Source organism: Lonchura striata, chromosome 9, assembly GCF_046129695.1.
Source record: "Lonchura striata isolate bLonStr1 chromosome 9, bLonStr1.mat, whole genome shotgun sequence".
Lineage (NCBI taxonomy): Eukaryota > Metazoa > Chordata > Aves > Passeriformes > Estrildidae > Lonchura > Lonchura striata.
The window spans coordinates 14144416-14163513 of record NC_134611.1 but is presented as its reverse complement, the minus strand read 5'-3'; the positions used below and the strand labels follow the sequence as shown (position 1 = coordinate 14163513).

At 49.5% G+C, this 19098-nt stretch overlaps 1 protein-coding gene across 4 annotated transcripts in view; it reads right to left on the bottom strand.

Annotated features, from left to right (window-relative positions):
* Nucleotides 1-19098, bottom strand: part of ERI3 (ERI1 exoribonuclease family member 3) — a 129458-nt gene that overhangs the window by 24708 nt on the left and 85652 nt on the right. For all 4 annotated transcript variants that reach the window (XR_013340444.1, XM_021528352.3, XM_021528361.3 and 1 more), the window contains exon 7: nt 11862-11961. Coding sequence is in view for 3 of the 4 variants with exons in the window: in XM_021528352.3 (XP_021384027.1) it covers nt 11862-11961 (100 nt within the window). In the remaining variant the exon portion in view is untranslated. The remainder of the gene's footprint in view (nt 1-11861; nt 11962-19098) is intronic.

Below are 19098 nucleotides of genomic sequence, written 5' to 3'. Positions count from 1 at the left end.
GCAGCTAAGGGCTGGAGTGGGACTCATGGTAAGGTGGTGCTGCTGTGCCCTCCTTAGGAGAAAGGGCTGGAGGTCCTGCTGTCTGCAGGCTCACCCCATCCACAGAGACACGGGAGAAAGGCTCCTGAGGTGGCATTACCAGGGCACAGGTCCCCTTCCCTCTGGGGCCTGGCTGAGAGGTGGCAGCAGGCAGGGAGATGCATGCCTTGGGGAGCCAAGGCAACCAGCAGCACCAGTGCCTGCTGCTGCTGAGGTGGGCAATGCAGGGTTGGTGCACTGCAGGAGGGTCTGTGCAGAGGCAGCCCTTCTGGCTGCATGGATGCTACCCCTGCACATCACAGGCCTGCAAGTAATTAACAGTGAGACTAATTATAGTGGGAAAAGTGACCCAGGACTACCAGGCACTCTCCATCACTGTGGGGTTTGGATCACATCTCTGGGTAGGGGTATTCCACTTAAAAATCAGCTCTGTGCCATGGGGGGTGAAGAAGGACAGCTCAGCAGCCCACTCAGCATGACAGCCCAGACAGCTGATTCTGCTGCATCCCTGGGCCATCAACTGGCCAAAAACTCATAGGTGCTCTTGAGCCCCTCCTTCATGCCATCTCTTCAGAGACCTCCAGGCACACAGGGCACACATGTCAGACTACAGTACTGAACATGAAATCTTGGTCCCAGTAGCATGGACTAGTACACCCCCCTTAGCAGTGACCATGACCCTCCCCTCCTGCCTCCCCTGCAGGTCCTGTACACTCGCAGCCCAGCTCAGGGCCCAGGCTGGGAGAAGCTGCTTGGGCTCTTCTGTGTTAGAAGAATGCAGCTTCCAAGCTGGAGCAGGATTGCTCATGACTCTCAGGAACAGATGGAAACAGTCATCACAGTGCAACCCACTGCAGGTCTCTCCTGCAGAATCAGGAACAAGCCAGAACTTGCGTGATTAATGGCACAGTTGGGATCAACCTGTGCAGTGGCAGCTTTGCCTTTGGGAAGAGCCTCAAGCTATGGAGGATATGAGCAGATCCCCTGTGAGCACACTGCAGACCCATTGAAAGAGCAAGGCCACGCTGGGAAAGGGCAACAACAGTTTGGCTGGTGCAGCTCTCCCCTCTGGCCAGTGCCTTTTGCCCTGGGATTTCAAAATGTTAGCAACTTGGGAGTGAGGGAATTACACTGATTTGCAAAAGGACAGAGAAAAAAACAGTATTGGATAGACTTTTATGTGTCAATGCCCATCTTCCCCAACCAGCAGCCTGTTCCTTATCCAGGCCTTGTCCCTGGATCCTCTGCTGAGCTATAGCAGCTATTAACACACTCTTGAGTTCGTTATCTTAAACAGGCCACTCAGGACATGGGGCCACGATCCTGAAACCAATTAATGTGATCCTTTGATATCAGGGGAGAATGAAGAGGGGACTGTCAGCACCACAGCGAGGCAGGAGTTACGGGTCAGAGCCTAACAGCACAGAGGTGCCCCTTAGCTCTTCACAAGAGGTGGGGGTGGTGGGCAGCTGCCAGACCTGGCTTCTGTCAGAGCCCTTCTCTGCATCCTCAACCCTGGCCTGGTGCCACTTCCCAGGCTCGGGGTAGAGCAAAGGAAAGAAGCATCAAGGCAGTTAATGGGGGTCCAGATGCCAAAAAAGCCACTGCTGCCCTGTGCCTGAGTCAGGGCTTCCAAGAGGAAAGCAGTGGTGGTACCACATCTCAGCACATGGCAGGGAGGAGGCTCCCCTCTGCCATGGTGGGCATGGCCACGGTGCTGGCAGTGCTCAGGCTTAAGGCTCCAGGCTCCCTGGAGTGGCAGGGGCATTATCATCCTGCAGCCCCCAAAACTTTCGTCTTTCTTTCTTTCTTTCCTTGCTTAGCTGTTTTTTAAAAGCAGAAGTTATCTTAGCGAAGTCTTTTGGGGGAGGTGGAAAGAGAGTAGGAAGTCAAAGAGAATCGTCTTGCTAGTCAAAGCCTTTAACAACTATTTTTAATATCAGGCAGAGGAGCAGGATTTTGAAATGAAACAGACAGTGGCTCTTTGATGGGCAAGCTATAGATCTTGAAACAAGGTCCATTCCCTCCTCCTTCACTAACTAACAGCCATATTTCTCTCATTAAAGACAATCTGGCTGTATTTTCAAACTTCTTAACAAGGCGATCACCGTAATTTGAGATTTCTATTATCCATGCTCCTATTACAACAGTCTTTTAAGCAGACAGCTTTTTTTTTTTTTTTGCTTTCTTTCCCTGACTTTGTCTCTCCCCTCAAACTGCCATTAGTGGTAATGACGTGCAGGAAACGAGCACCAAGAACCACCTTTTTTTCCCCCCTTCTTTTTGGTACTAGGTTGTGTGGGGGGAGCAATAAGGAATAAAATAAAAAGCAAAATGAAGTTTGGTTATCTCTTATCTGGGGTTTGGCTTTTAATCCACCCAGGAGTGCAAAGGAAACCAATGCAGTACCTTATCTCCCCTGTGGATCATGGACCCCCCCCTCCAAAGACCCCCATCTCTCTCCCCTTCCCAAAGGTGCCTGGTCCTGGCCCCCTCCCTGCCCCATTAGTCCTTTAGTGGGCTCTGCCAGATGGATGCAATTTGCATAATATCACCAGTGGAGGCTGGCAGATCAACTGGGGTCAGGCTCTGACATCTCCAGCACAGTCTATCTCCAAGTGCTAATTTGGACTGCATTGATCTCTCTTTCTGATTTCTTTGTCATTTACGTCTGCCACGGTTTGACAGGAGATACAGAGACAGACAAGAAGGGAAAAGAAGGAGGGGGTGAAGAAGAGGAGAGAAACAAAGATTGTAGTTACAGATGTCTTTAAGCGAAAAAACAGATTAATCCAAGGACTCCTCTGAGGGTCACAGCTTTGAAACATCCTAATTATCCTATTCTTATGAATTCCTGTACAGACTTCGAGGGGGGTCTTATCAGGGAACTCAGGGGAATGAAAACTTGTTAAATTGCAGTGGAGTCTCTCTGGCTGACTGCTACCCCCTGCCCTCCTGCACCTTGCAATCGGTTCTCATTAGGTGAAGTGGGGCAGCTCTAAACCTGGCATCCCTTGCTGACACAGCCTTCCCTCTGCACCTCTGCCATCACTCTCCTTAAAGGCAGATCCTTACTAAAACTTGGGCAGGAGTCTCTCTCCTCCTCGCAAAGGCTGACCACAGTGCTCACCAGTCCTGTACATTCTAGGGAGGACAGAGAGGGGACAACATAGATGCCCAAACTCTGGAGAGGGGACAACATAGATGCCCAAACTCTGGAGACAAGGGCTAACCTGAAAGGGACAACAGCATGCCTGTGATCCCCCTGGATGCAGTCATGTAAAGGCAGATTTGGGGACACTGCTGTTGCAGGACAGTAGGACATTAAAAGACACCTTCCAGGTGTCCACCTTGCAGGGCAGGCAATCAGTGCCCTTAACTGAGATGTTTATGTTCATTAACAGGAAACTCTTTCCCTCCTCACAGGTAACAGAAGACATGCTACCATTTAGCCTCGTCGGGGACGTACTGCAGAGACACCAAGGCACCAAAAGAATCTACAGGAAATCAAAATGTCACTCGGTGTTTTACGTTGCTACTTTCTACAGAAAAAGCTCTGTAGAAAGTTAATGATCTTCCAAGGCTTCTCACCTAACACATCTCACTGTGTCAGAGGGTGCATCATGGTGCTTGGGAAGTGCTGTCTGTAACAGGGGCAGGAGAACAAATGCCAACAAAGATGTTCTACCTGCCCAGCACAATATTGGACAGGGCTTGGGCAGTGCAAGGGTTGTTCCAGTAGTGCAAGAGGGGGATATTTTGCAAAGCTCAGCCACAGACAACTAAAAAGACTGGACAAATAGCCAGGAGTGAGATGGGTACACACAGTGCAAGGGTCACTACAGCACAGATCAGTTCAGGTCTGCACACTCCTGCTTTTGGGACTGGCGGATCACTAAAACAGAGCAGATATAATACAAATATAATACAAACCATCAGCCTCTCCCAGTGCTTCCATTACAACTGTTGAGAGTGATATGAAAAATATATTTGAAAGATTTCTCATCTGTCACTGGGGACAGAAATTGGGCCAGGTGTTGGGCTGAGGATCACAACTGGCATGGGCAGAAGGAAGAGAAGGACAGCAAATCTTGCCAAGGGAGATAGTCGCCACCGCTACTCCTAAAACCAGAAACCAGAGGAAGAGGGTAGAGACACTGCTGTATCAAAAGGCAGTTCTGACATGATGGCAATGCTGGGGATCAGCCAGATCTGAGGTTTGAGACAGACTTGCCCCGGTTTGCAGCTGGGCCTCCCAGGCACTGCAGCACAACAAACAATCCAGAAATCCCTCTTAAATCTTCAGTCTAACACTGGTGCTGGTAACAACTGCTTCCAGACAGAAGAGAGGGACTCGAGCATACCTTCCACACATCCCCAGGGAGCAGGCACTGCCACTGCCTGCCTGGGGGCTGGGAGAAGCACATGGAAACACCCTGACTTTTCTCAGGCAGTTGAGGTCCCTGCAGCTTCCTCCAAAGGCTGCTCTCTGGGGACCTCGAGCCCTCAGCCAAGGACAAGGTGTGGCAAACCCATCACACCCCTGTCAGGCAGTCAGGGGTCAGATGGGCACACGACCAACTTTTGGCAGGGTAGGATGGAGGGGTGAGTGCAGTCAACACAAACACTCAATCATCCTTCCTTTCTTTCTTCTGTGCCTCCTTTGTTAACTGCAGGAAACAGCTGAAAGACCTTGAGTTTCCCATTGTAGCATGTATGGGAACAGAGCTGCAGTGATCAGAACATACCCCCTGCTGCTCCAGGGGAAAAAGGGAGAGCAGAATCCTTTCTAAAAAGGGTTTACGATTAGAAGAGTGTTCTGTCACTCTGGCGCGCAGTAATCCACTGCGCCACCAAGTCCCTTCAGAGAGATGTCGAAAACTTAAATGACTGAAAGCAAAAGAGCCCCGGCTCAGGTTCCCAGGCAGCCAGACATCCTAATTATCTTTAGATCCACTCCCACATGGAGGGGAGAGAGCACACAAGAGTAAAAAAAAAAATAAAATATATATATATATAAAAAAACGGGAAAGAAAAGAAAAAGAAAGAGAAAAAAAAAAAAAAAAGACTGTCACATTGCTTTTTTCTTTTTTTAAAAGCTTGTCTCTGCTCACTGCTTTTCCAGCTGTGACACCTCTCACGGTAGTTAATTAGAATCATGTCACCGCGTTAATGTGCTCTGACTGGACTCTGACAGTTGCTCGTCCTCTAACTGGCTGCCCCGGCCAGCCCTCCCTCCCCGCCGCTCCTCAGGGACTTGGGGCCCGGTGCTGGCAGCAGGACCCCTCAGCACCGCCAGCCGCGCTGTCCCTGTGCCCACGGCCAAGGGGTGGCTGTGCCGGCCCCTGCATCCTGCCTGGGTGCGGGACACGCAGCCTGGCCGCGACACCCGGCACGCAGCCGCTCCACCTGTTCTGGATCTGCCTGACCTTTATGAGCGCTAATTTAAAATGACACTGCTCATTTGGTGACATTTCTGTTGATTTTTACTTAAGTCTCCTTTAATTATTTAATTCTGAGTCCTTCCCCTTCGCCTTGAGCAGGGGCCACTGTGTGCAGGGCAGTGCCCCATTCCACAGGAGTGAGCCCCGTTCTCCGCTCTCTCTCTCAAGATCCCTCAGCAGAAGGATGGTGCTGTGCAAGTGTCACCTCTGCTGAGAAGCAAAGAGCTCAGAAGGAATGGGGTATGCCTGCTCTGGGGGAGCACAAGGTTCTCTGGGGCTTGTCTGACACCCTGGGATGGACCAGGATAGTGGGACTGGCTCTACCACAGGGAGTGGGATGAAAAATAATCAAAAACATGAAGTTCCACAAAATGCTGTCCACCTCCTTGTTCCCCTTGCCATGATGCAGGAGAGGGAGGTGGGCACCGAGGATGACTGAGGATCCCATAGATGCTGGAAGAGGCAGGAAAGAAAAACAGGGAAGAGTAGAGCAGGTGGAAATAAGGCCAGCAAGCTGCCAGGACCACACACCTCCAGCACCTTGCAGGGTGAGGCACAGCCTCATCCGCCCCCGCCAAGCTCCAGGGGGAGAGCAGGCGCTGACAGCCAAGGCCCCATTTCGGCGGGTGTCGCCTGGCGCCGCACTCGGGGAGCGCGGCCCCCCTGCCCTCTCCGCGGGTGTGGGCGCAGGAGCAGCCCAGCACCGCCGAGAGGAGCGGAGGCAGCGATGGCTCCGCCGGGCAGCAGGCACCCAGGCAGGCGCTGCCCCGGCTCCCCGCCGCGTGGCAGCTCGAGGTAGTTAATTAGAAACGTGTCACTAAGTAAATGCGCTCTGACTGGACTCTGACAGACGCTCACCTATGACACTGGGGGCCAGGAGACAATCCACATCAAACTACTGCAGTGTGACCCTTTTAACACAAAGAGTAAACTCACTGCACATCGAGTTGAAGCTCATTAAAACTGTCTACTCTGCGAGCATCCCATTAACCTCACTGTTAAAAACACGCAATTCCTCTTCTTCTTTCCAAGGCCTAATTAATGCTCTGGATCAGGAACAATATCACACCCTAACCTTCCGAGATTTCCAATCAGTAAATGAAAAGAGAGACATGAAGCCAGGAAGGCACGGTGGCTTGCTGGGTCGCTCACCATGGGCTGCTGACCTGCCCAGGCAGGTGGGGCTTTTCTGTTTGGCATGAGCAGAGATCCCCCCACAGAGGGAGCATGGCACTGCCCTGGCAAGGAAACTGTGGAACAGGGAAGATGGTGAAGCCATCTGTGCACAGGCTCAGAGCTCACAGGGTTATGACAGCTGGTGTAAAACAGCCCAGTGAGGGTACTGTGTCAAGGTGGGTGCTACTATGGGACCAGATCTCCTGATCACCTGGGATGGGTACTGAGGGTTCACTAGCAAGAGACACAGCAACCTACTTACTGTCTTTCCCCTAAAAAGAAAAGTAAAAACCACACCCCAAACCAGACATTTACATCTAAATCTAACATCACAATAATGTATGTGCTAAAATCTAAACTTTAAAGATTCAATTACATTCAATTAGATTCAAAAAAGATCAGTAGCAAGGAGTAATGTCATGTTTTAAGACAATTAATGCACTGGAGAGGGATGCAGAGCTGACAAATGAGAATAAAACTTTCCCAGTAGGAGCTGCTACTTTTGCAGTTTTGGATTTTTTTTTGCTGGTTTTGGTGTATTTTCAGTTCAAGAATTGTCTAGTTCAGAGCTGAAAAATAACAAAGGATTGAAAATAAAAAAAGTTTGTCTTTTATCTTTCCATAATCAATGAAGACAAACAAACCAACCAACTAAGGTGAGAGAGGATGAGATGTACTCCTTCTAATACCTTGAAAGGCTGGTTTCCAGAAACACTCCTCCAGCTCACTGATCAATTCTTGCTTTGGTTTCATGTACCAGGGTTTTTTTACCTAAAAAGTATTCTGTAATCTACAATTCCTTCCACAGTGAATATTTGCAAGGGAAAGAAGATTTTCCTAATAAAATCAATCCAAAGTACCGCTGAGGTACTATAGCATGGCATTACAGTTTTCATCCAAAAGAGCAATCATGAGTAATAATTTAATCACCAACTCTTCAAGAACAAACAGTAATTCACCGTTTTTCTAATGTAAAAACTGCTTAAAAACTAAGACTGAAGGCATATTATGTTACATAATCAATCAAAATAAATGTAGCAAAAATAGAGTACTGGATGAGTAAAAGAATAACCAGATTTAACAACTGGGCAGTAGTAAGGAAAGCTGCACTTGGTTTGATCGGGGCTGTTCAGTAAAATTTGACCTTTTTTTCAGGGAAACACATTTTTAAAAAAGCAAAACTAGAATAAAATCAATTTCTGAATGTAGGTGATCTGCTGTCTGATTTAAATCACAACTAAAACCTGAGATGTTAATCCTTCTGATTGGTATGAATCTCTGATTCTCAGCAGAGAGACCCCAACACAGGTACCCAGCTCCGCTGGTGTGGAGGCTGTAAATGGTCTTTGCATGCAAGTGCCAAGACTCCTGTTAAAAGCTGCAGCTTGTTTTTGGCAAGCACCGCCTCAAACACATGTGTTAAGAACGGCAATGGCCCCATATATGTAAGACTGAGTAACTTCTTGGCAAGATTCAACTTCATTTTGCTGAGGGCCAAGAAAACCGCAGACAAAAAGAAGTTCCTCACCCCAAGATTCTACAGCCCACACTGGAGCTGACACATATCTGACCTGTGTTAGAGAAGAGATGGAAATTGCATAAAAATATCCTCTCTAGTCTCCAGGGACACATTCAGCCCAGAAGGAATCCTTAGAGCTGAAACATCAACTTGAGAAAGGGCATGAAAGAATAGGCTTCATACATCTTTTGCTCTTTTCTCATCTCCCAAGGAATTCCTGCATCCTCACCGTCTGGAGCAGGACTTTTCTATCTCCTTATCCTGAAATATTTACATTTCCCCCTTTCCTTTGCCTTTTCCCTCTCAAGAACACAATGGCATCAAACCTGCACCCATCCCACCCCAAGACAGCTGGATTTGCAGTGTATGCAGATACATTTTGGTGTATTTGGGAATACAAATCACTCTTCTAACCCCTCAATAAGCTTTTCAGCTCACTTGCTCATGAATAGAAACCAGACAAAAGCTAGAACATGAGCTCTGTGCAGCAGCTTGCTGTATGCTCCAGGGGATGTAGGGAGACTCCACTGTGCTCCAGCAGGAGCTCATCCTGCCTGTGTCCACTGGATGCTAAAGGTGGTTCCCATGGAGAATCTGGCCTTGGCCCTGAAGGGTGTCAAGCACCCTGAACTCTGCAGATATTGAACACAATGAAGGAAAGAAGATGAAGCATAGTGCAGGACTGGACCCAGAGCATATCAAGTACAGGGATTTGGAACAGATACCTACTGAGACAGTGAAACAGAGAGTGATTTGAAAACAAAGCAATACAGAATCCATCAGGCAAGATGGAAAAATTCCTTGCAAATTGTTTGCAAAAACAAGTGGCTATACACTGCAATTTTTCTGTCAGATTTGAAGGGAAACATCCGTGTTGTGCATTCCTGTATAAGCGTGCTGAGGCTCCCCAGACTGCCAGGAAAGAAGCTGCACAGACACTCTTGCACTTCATGCTACCTGTGAAACTGTGGAGACTGGCTGTCAAATCTCCTTGTTGCTCCCTTCTCAGTCCTCTTTGGCTTGCAGATTTTTGACCATCAGTGACCCATGAGAGCCATGAAAATCAGAGACTCACCCCCCCTTAGATGACCCAGAAGCCTCCTCTCAGCTTCCTAACATTTCCTCAACATGGCTGCACTCCAAGACTGAGCACAAAGAGAAGGGGGGCTCTAGATGGCATGGGACCATCCCCAGATCCACAACCAGCTCCTTGTCTCACTATGGGCAGCAAGAGGCTGCAGTCCTTTATTTGGCTGGGAAGTGGGGCTGTGTTGGGATCAAGGCTCCTTACAGTCAGAGAGGGAAAGGAAAGGCAACCCTGAGCAGGGATAGGGATGAATGGCTCCTCCCAACCCTGATGCATGGGCAGTCAAAAGCATGAAGAGAGAGGTAAGGACTGTTGAGGCTGCAGGGTGACCATCAGCAATTGGGATGACTATGCCCAGTCCCAGTGGCCAATATGGAAGGATTTGGCTGTGGAGGACTGACACTGTCTCCAAGATGAGGCAGCAATGCTGGTCCCAAGCAAACCAGGCTGTCTCTGCGGTGAGCAGTCCCTCCCCAGCCCAGCTTGGGAATCTCCTGGGCTGTCACTTGATCCATGACTAGGCCAGTGGGAAATGAAGTGGCCTGAAAACCAGGAAGCTGGTTCTTTGAAAAATGCCAGGCAAGGCATGTCTCTAGACACGAGCACTGCCCCAAGCCTTCTCCCAGAGGGACACGGGGTAACAAGACATGAAGCCAGCAGGCTTGACAGCAGCTATGCCTGGTGGTGCCAAGCTGGCTGGGAGGAGTTCTTCTCCCCAACTCCAGCTCACTCTTGAGGGGTACTCAACCTGCAGTAAAGCCACCAGGCACACTGGTGCCAGCAGCTACTACCTCTGCAGACAGTCAGAGCATTGTAGACATCCAGGACAGATCTGCTCTGGAGCCAGCCCAAATGGAGCAGCCAGCAGGCTGTAACACACAGGACATGTGTGCACTACTGGCAGCACCAAGGAGATGGAGACTGTCATATTGCTGGCCTGGCATCCTTCACAAGGAGGATGTAAACTCCTTCCAAGCAGCGTGGAAAAGGCAGGTTTGCCACTGGGGTGGAGTGCTGCAAGAAGGGAGCCTGGCTGCTGGGCCTCACTTTCCGTGGGCAATTAGCCCATGGCTCACCCTGCACTGGAGAGCTCCTCCACAGAGGGAGTTTGGCAAAACTCTTCTATAGGACTGGAATGGTGAAGAACATGAACAGCAAAGCTCTGAACTCTGTCAGGCAGAGCAGTCACACCTGTGCAAGACAACAGTACTGAGATAAAGTGGCAGAAACCAAAAGCAGACAGATGATACTTCGATACTCCAGAGAATGGGGACACTGTTGGAGTAAGGGATGACAGCAACAAGACAGCTCACCACACAAATAAAATGAAGAATGATGAGGCAGAAACCAACACTGCATCTACTAGGAAACCCCAGAAAAAGCCCAAGTCCCCAGAGCAGGACATGCACACAAAACTCCTGCAGTTCTGGCCTCCCTCCCCATGATCCTCCCAACGTGGCACACAATCCAGACAAGTCTGCTCCCAGGCAGGGAAGCAAATTTTAATGCTACCTCTGTCAATAATGCAACCAGATCCATAGTTCAAAAGGACCCTGCTAATTAAAAGCTGGTGAGCTTTAAATAATTCATCTCCTTAACTTGGATTGATTGGAGAGTTTAATGGTTAGAGTCTTGAAACAATATTAAACAGCCTCTTCAAGGCCCAGGTAGCCAGTGACTTTTCCAAGTAAATCTTACCACCTTGCAAACTTTAATGCTCAAAAGTCACTGTGGATGAAGGGCTGGGAGGCAGAGAAAATACCTGACCACTGGTCTCCAAGAGGTGATCTACTGCTCCATAGAGAAACCAGACAGACAAGAGTGATGCAGCCCTGAGTCACAGCCCTGTCTATAGCCCAGTAAATCTGAGCTCCTGTCTGTACCATAGCCTGCTGCTGTACCAGCTCTGCCTCCCCAGTGTTAAGCAGCAAGCAGATATACAGCCTCCGTGTCCTGGGCCAGATCTCCCTCATATCACTTTGATCCCGGGTGCAGAGGAGCTGGGGGATACATGGAACTCTGCCACTGCTTATCTCAGAGCACTGTTGATCACTTTCTCTTGGAGCATGCTGCCGGACCATGAAACTCATCATATGTGTTAACAAACAGGATGATGATTCAGTTCTCCAGCTGGGATCACACATCTTCACTCTGCAGTGTGTTTCCAGCCATTTCCCAAGCCAGGCAGCACAGCCTCCTTTCCAAGGACTGCAGCATCCAGAGCAACTGGAGGATTGGTCCAACAGGGAGAGCATCCCACCCAGCCTGGGGACCCATGAGGTGTGCTCCAGGCACCTAGTGCTGACCACATCCAACTCTAACCCAAGCACTGCTAGAGCATTCTATGAGGGAAGCAGCTCCCCAGCCAGAGGGACAGGCACGTATGTCTGGCATATGTCTGGCAAGGGACAGAGAAATCATCCATGTGCCCATTCTGCCCTGACACATCTTCATCCCTTCCACCAGCTGGGGATTCTTCAGTCCTTTGGCTTGTTCTCAGCACCTCAGACTGGAGAATGTCTTAGAGCTGAGGGACGTCCCACACACTCAGAGTGGCAGCTGTGGAGATGGAAATGGCAGGGGCGGCATCACTCACCTATCCCGCTGTGAGGCCTCCCTATGTGCTGTAGGTTCAGTCCTTTGTTCATGTCTAAGAGCCCGTTCTTTGGCCAACTCCCCATGGCAAAGCTGTACGCCTGGAAGAGAGAAGCAGAGGGTCAGACACAGCCCATGTGCAGGCATGATCTGTACTTGCCAGGTCTGACTGCTCCTGGGGCTGGAGTGGGTCTGTGTTCAGGGGCTGGTGTGTGTCTGTGTTCACCGTGCTCAGTGTGGACCCGCCCATCACCCTCGCCACAGCTTTTCTGGAATTGCCCACACAAAGCGCTCTCACCCTGCCCTGTCCCACCTGACTCTTCTTAAGAGGTGTTCAGAGCCTCTGGTGGTGTCCTGTACACATGACAACCCTTGTGACAGAGAGGTTTGCATCACTCAAGGCCACCTTTGCCATGCTGTGGGGGGCAACCCAGGGGCTATAAGCTCATCCCCTACGTCCTTTAGTTGCTCCAAAAACATCCACCCATTCCTGCCTTAACAGGGTCATCAACAGGGGTCAGGGAGTTTGGAATGGGGTGCTCATTCCCAGGCTGGCCTGGCCAGCAGGCCCCTTCTCTTCTGGCAAGCACAGCCCTCCCAATTCGCTCTCCTTTCCACCCCAGGCCCCAGTTGCCTCGGTTCCCTCCATCACTGGGACAAATCCTACTGGGAGCCAGCACTGCTCACCCCACTGCACAGAGCCTGCAGCCTGGCTGGAGGGAGCCTGCTTCATACCCACAGCATCCCCTGGCAGGGGAAGGCAGGAGCAGGGCTTCCAGGGAGTGCCAGCAGCACAGAAACCCACTGGACAATGCAAACATAAAAGCAGCCAGGCCTCCATGTCACACGCACGGCTGTAATTACAGCCTGACAGCCACGTATCTTCTTCATCTTGAGGAATTAAGCTCAGAACGCATTGTGAGCAGTAAGAAGGGTGCGTGGGCTTAGCGTCGCTCATGCTGCTGCTATCTTTGCTGCCGTGAGGGCCATTGTCCCCAGATGAGATCAGGTCAATCCAGCAGCCCCTATCTCCCTCCTGCAGCGGGGGATCATCGCTAACCACAGCCACAGTGTGGCAGGCATTGCCGACACCCTCCGCAGGCTGCAAATGTCAGGGAGATGCTCTCTGCAGGAGGAATGGGGATGAACTGGGTTACCAGAGCTGAGAGGTGTCCCCCACCAGCCCACCAGCCACCTGCCTGCTGCTGGGACCTCCTGCCAGCCCCTCTTTCCTGCTACCTGCTGCTCTGTCTAGAGCGGCCAGGTCCAGCCCCCGCGCAGCCCCTTCTGCTGGCAGCCCCCCGGGAGCCACGGGGCTTGGGGGAGTTAATTTATTAGTGGCCCATGTAGCCATTCATGCTGCTTTGTTACTCCTGCCTTAGCAAAACAGAGGGCTTCACAGATAATTAATAGACAGCATTGCTAATCCTGTTGGGAGATGATTAGCAATTAAAACTCCTAATTAAGTCTATGCATAATTCACTGAAATTACACTTTGTGTACACAACGGGGAGATTTCCTTCGCCTTTGACAAACATGCTCTGGTGTGTTCCCTGCCATGATCACGATGCAGGCCAGCCAGCCACGGGGTGGAGCGAGCCAGAGGTTGGGGAGCAGGATGGGACCCTGCCACCCAACTTCTGGGTGGCAGAAGTGGTTCCACGTGTTGTTCCCTCTCCTGGGCTCCATCCCACAGAGCAAACCCAGGCAGAACAGAGGAAGGATCCCATGCTCAGCTCCAGTGGATTGGTAGCAGTGGGGGCCATCCCTGAAGAAGCGGTATCCTTGGATGGGGAAGGACCAGAGGTGTTCCTGCCCAAGGAGCAGGCTGCCTTCCCAGCCCAGACATCCCTTGGACTCTGGCCAGAAGCAAGTGAGGGAGCACAGCAGGATGCTGGCAGGACCCAGGAAAGCCACGGGGACAGCTTTGGAAAGCTCCCGGCAGCTGGGTGCTACCGCCAGGCTCAGCCTGCCTCCCCTGGCTCTGCAGCAGCAGCAGCAGCAGCAGCAGGGAGCTGGCAGCACGTGCCCCAGCCCCCGGATCAGCACCGGGCCCATCTCTGCATCGCGTTCTTCTTTCCTGATCAAGGTCATTCCGTACAGCCACAATACCTGAGCAAACTACCTAAGCAGCTGGGGTGGAAGTTGGCCTGACCACTGAAGGTCAAGTGTGCACTTATGCATATTCAAAGCTGCCTGCAGGATCGATCGGGTTTTAATTGTTTTTCCTGGGGTTTTGGAAGGAAGTGCCAGGGGCATTGATCAGTCCCAGACAAGGCTGTTCACACTCCGGGGCTGGCAGGGACCATCACTGCTGCAGGCAGAGGGAAGTGCAGACAGCGATGATGAAGGGATGAAGGCAGGGGAGAGGTCAGCCACCGCTGGCCGAGAGGAGGAGTCACTGCTGGGCTGCGCTGGAAAATAAAGTTTTTTAATTAAAAGTGGCAATTCTGAGCCGCCTGCTGGCAGCAGCCACACAATCAAGAGCAAGAAGCTTTGCTGTTTAATATTTAAAGACAACGTTTAATCTTTAAACAGGAAAGTTCTTCCTCTGACTGTTAAAGCGAGGCAGAAAGCGCTGGTGGCTCCCCAACACCAACACCTGCAGGGGTGGCTGTGGCTGCTGGCTCACTGGAGCTGCTGGGACACTGATGTCAACCACTTTCCTGCCAGCTCTGTGACCGCACAGCCACCAGCAGTGGTGCAGACCCCTGTCCCTTCAGTGCTTATCCCTGTGGCAAACTGTGAGAAAGCCTGAGATTCCCCTGGTTCTCTTGTAAGCCAAAGGATTTTAAAAAAAGCCATGAAACTCTTCCTGTGAGGAAATTGCATTGCTTCATACATCCCTCTGGTTCAGTCTTAGTGTTGCAGGGACTGGGTTGCTCCCTTTTAGGTCAGACACTGAAGCAGGGTCAAGACTCTGTGATTTTTTATTTTTATCTGCATTTTAATTGATAAAAATTAAGGTATATTTAAAAAATCTGGTTTTAGATGGTTCTGTCCAAAATTCCAATTTAGAGAGAAACTTGGTGTTTCTGATCTGCTAAAAACCACTTGAACACTCTTTACAGAATAATTTTCAATCAGCCTGAATACAATTATTTTCATTCGTAACATCTCCTAGAAAGGTTTTCCTTTTTTCCTGATTTTGTTTGTAATCCTATGAAGGCTACATTTACCTCCTTGCCAATGCTGCTCTAGAGTCAGATGATTATTAATTATATTTATTTACTTATGCAATCCCATAGGCATACACAGCAGTTCACAGACAAATACCGCCCTGGGTCCCTGATGGAGGGATCTCGAATCAAAGGTAAGCAGATATTCCTGTGATAAATGTGAGCTAATAGCAGCAGGAGATTAGGAACATACTGTGTTTCCATGCATAGAGCAAGCACCACGGATAATCCACACCTTGTTAAACAAGTGCTGGTGTGGGGATGCAGGTCGTTAGGTAACCTGCAGCCCACATATCCTGCAGAAAATCCAAAAACCAGAAGTGGGGATAAAACATGGGGCATGGAGATGATGCATGTGCAGAATCACAGTACCTGAGGCTGGCTTTATAACAGAGCAAAAAAAGTGTCTGAAACCAACCTCCTGTTGTACCAGGTCACAAACCTTCCCAGTAGCTGTGACACATCTGCCTCAGATAGCAAAGAGACTGAAACAAGAGCTCTGTCTCCTATTTCTGACAGCACTGGGGTACAAAGATGGTCCCCTGTGCTGGGAGAGAGGGTGTGCCAGTGAGGCTGGGCAATCCCATGGTGGTGGTTCTTGTGCAGTTTGGCATGGAGTGTGGCTCACCTGCCCTTGCTGCAATCCCAGTGCACATCAGCACCCATCCTCAGCAACGCTGGGGCCGGCAAGGCAACAGCACCAACGCAGCTGGGTCCTGACGTGCTGCTCTCTGGAGTTTGTCTAGGCTTCACACCATGGATTATAAACAGCATAGCTGCAGAAAAGATGTTCTAGGGGGTCAGAAAATTCCCAGAACTGGAACTTGTCAAGCTGATGTATTGATCTAAGTGGACTGAATAATGCTCCATCATTTATTTATGGGGAAGTGCCCAGCACACTTCACAAAAACCAGTGTTCGGCAGTCAAATTAAGGCAAAATTAAACACCCCACAGCATATAAACAGCCACCTGTTCAGAAGTCAGAATAAGAGAGCCCCACAAATCCTCCCCACATGCAGAGGGAGGAACAGGGCTGGTCCTCACAGAGCTGCCTGAGCTCTGCTAGGGCAAAGCGCTGATGTTGGCAGAGCCAGCCTTGTTCTTTCTACACGTGTCCATGCTGTGACCTGCTGGCCAGCTCCTGGCCTCTCTGCCCTCCCCTACAGCTGCTGGCATTGCATCACTGGATGCTTTAGCTGAAGGGCAGGAGGGAAGAGGACCTTTCTGCTTTGCAATGTCATGAGCATGTTCACAAACTACAGCAGCAAGAACTGCTGGGACTGGCAGAGTGTCCTGCCCTGACCAGCTGGGAAACTCTGTCATTTTATTTTACATGTCCTACCAAGAGGTTTTAAATGCTATGTCTCATCTGCTAATTGTAATTTTAATATTAATACAGACACTTTCAGGAAGGGAGAAAATATTTCCTTTCGGAAAAAAATCCTCCCAGGAGCAAAGGGGCTTAAGCAGTCTGAGAAGATGCTGAAGGGTGGGTACTAAGGAATACAAAAAGTAGTGGGTTTTGCTGAAAATCTCCATTAAGAATTTCAAAATGACACATGAAATATACATGGTTTTAAATACACAGAAAGAAGGTGCGAGAACTCCCAGCTGGTCTTAGCTTAGGCAAGCAGCAAGTACCAGCTGTGCTCCCCCAGGACCAGGCTGGGCACAGCTGCATAACAATTGAAGGTGAACCCCCTGACATTTCTGCAATGGAGAAAATGTCTTTGGAACAGCAAAATCATCTTCCTCCTCCTGTCATGTCAACTGTGCACTGCATCCACCCAAAATAAGCATTTGCCATCTAACTGCCCTTATTCCACTGCTGCCACAATGAGGTGTCAAGGTTTTATATTACCTCGTACAGTGGGAAGAAAAAAGAGGTCATGTCTATGACTAAGTGGGCTTTTAAACATAGTTTGAAATGTTTTTAGCAACTGTAAGGTTTTGGGGCTGGGACTGTCTTGCAGGACATCCCTGAATAGCACCCAGGACACTGGAGGTTCCAGAGTGTTCTCATTTTAATTGCATGCCAGTCCAGGAGTGGGAGGTGGACATTTCTTCCTGGGATTTCTTGTTATGCAAATTTACCAGCACGATATGAGGCAAATGTAGCACCACTGAGGAGCTGACCCCACCACCAAATCATTTAGTTGGAGGCTCCTGAACAGGGCTGAATGCAATTAAAGAAGAGTCAGGTAACGAATAAGCTTGCCAAGCCACAGCTGACAACAACAGAACTCCTCTGCCATAGGGAAGGCACAGAGGAAAGCTTGCCTGGCAGGATGGAGGCACGGAGCCTGGGATGGCTCTGGCAGCACTGGAGCCTGCTACCCTTGCTGGCTGTCAGGAGGCAGGAGCTAAGCCCAGGTGTAACGTGTTCCTTTTAAGCAGTTTAGTCAGAAGTGTTGCCACATTCACAGCTTTTCAAGTATTTTTAAATCACTTACAAAAGCAGGATTAAATGATCAGGAATTCCATTTAATAGGACAAATAAAGAAATAACAATCTACTCCATCAGCCCTGTGAAAGGCAGGTTTGATTTAAGAAGAAAATAAATAAAAAAATAAGTATAAAAGAGGGAGACAAAAAAGGAAAGGGAGGTGGAAAAAAAGGATAATGTGTGTTTACTCAAGCAAAGAAAAAAATATTTAAGTGATGTAGGGGAGAAGATTGCGGTAACTAGTGAAGAATAACATCGTCTGCTTTGCTGTCAAATCACACAAGAATTTCAGTAATAGATTCTCATTCTGACACTCAATTCAATTCGAAGGTGATCCTGCTTTATCCCAACACATCAAATATTAAACACTCGTATTAGCCAGGGTGCCGTCGCCTTTCCCGGCTTAGACGCGGCAGGAAGCTTTTCCCCCTACTTTCTCTCACTCGCTATAATATTCTCAATGTTATCTAAACATGCCTTCATACACTGGGGTTCCTTATCAATCCCATTTGGGGAGGGAGGGGGGTGTACTTAAAATGGTATTAGTTTGGGGGGCTTTTATTATTATTATTTCCAAAGCTTTTCAATTTTGTGTGGAAAAAGCTTAGAAAAAGGAGGTGGAGGGAGGGGAGGCGGCGAGAGACGGAGAGGGAGCGCGGGAGCGAGAGAAAGTATAAAAAAGGGAAAAGCAGCCAGCAGCTCTTGTTTGACTGATGCCTTTCAACAAGGGCAGTCTAGCTTGTCAAAGCCCGGGCTCGAGATGAATTGGCATATCTATTCAGCCTGCCTCTGGATGTCATGCAATACAGTTTCATATTCCCAGATAAGGCACGATAAGCAATTGATGCCCTGACACCAACTCCATCCATCCCTGCCTTTCTGTCCGTGCATATTAGAGTTCCCTGCTGCACCACTAACAAGAGACATTTAATTTTTACAAACAGAGTGGTGAGAGGGGTCTCCAGACTGACCAGATACAGCATCAACACCACTCATGTTTAATTAGTTTCTCTTAGTGCACTGAGAACACTCATGAGTGGTACAGGGTGCACAAAAACAACTTTTGACCCCAACGTAGCACCTGTGAACCTAAGCATTGAATTAAACATCTGTCCCAATCATTACTGGGTGGGGGTGACAAAAGAATGATATCCTTTGCCAAATATATCTGCAGTGCCTCTGCAGGACATGGTTTGGCTGGGGTTTGGACATGGGAGGATGCTGGGGAAGAAGTCAGCAGTGACCTTTCCCAGGGAACATCATTCTCCAGAGTGCAAACCCACCGAGAGCTATGGGGGAAGGAGAGCAGCTGACACACTGAAAAAGAGGACACCATGTATGGGGTCTGGCCCCACTTGAGTGGAAGTAAGGGAAAACTGGAAATTCCTGTCAGTGAGAGAATGAGATTTGGACAAAATCCTCTAAGGTGCTGAGGCTTTGCCTGGTACTCTGCCCTCCTCACACAAGGGCTTTTCACAGATCAGTACCACACAGCCAGCTTCCCTCATGTTTTGGATGCAGGGAGCCTTTGACAAGCCCAGCTGGTGTCCACTTCAGTCCATTTGCAAAGCTGCTTGATAGAACAGAAACAACTTTATGGCTGACATCAAGG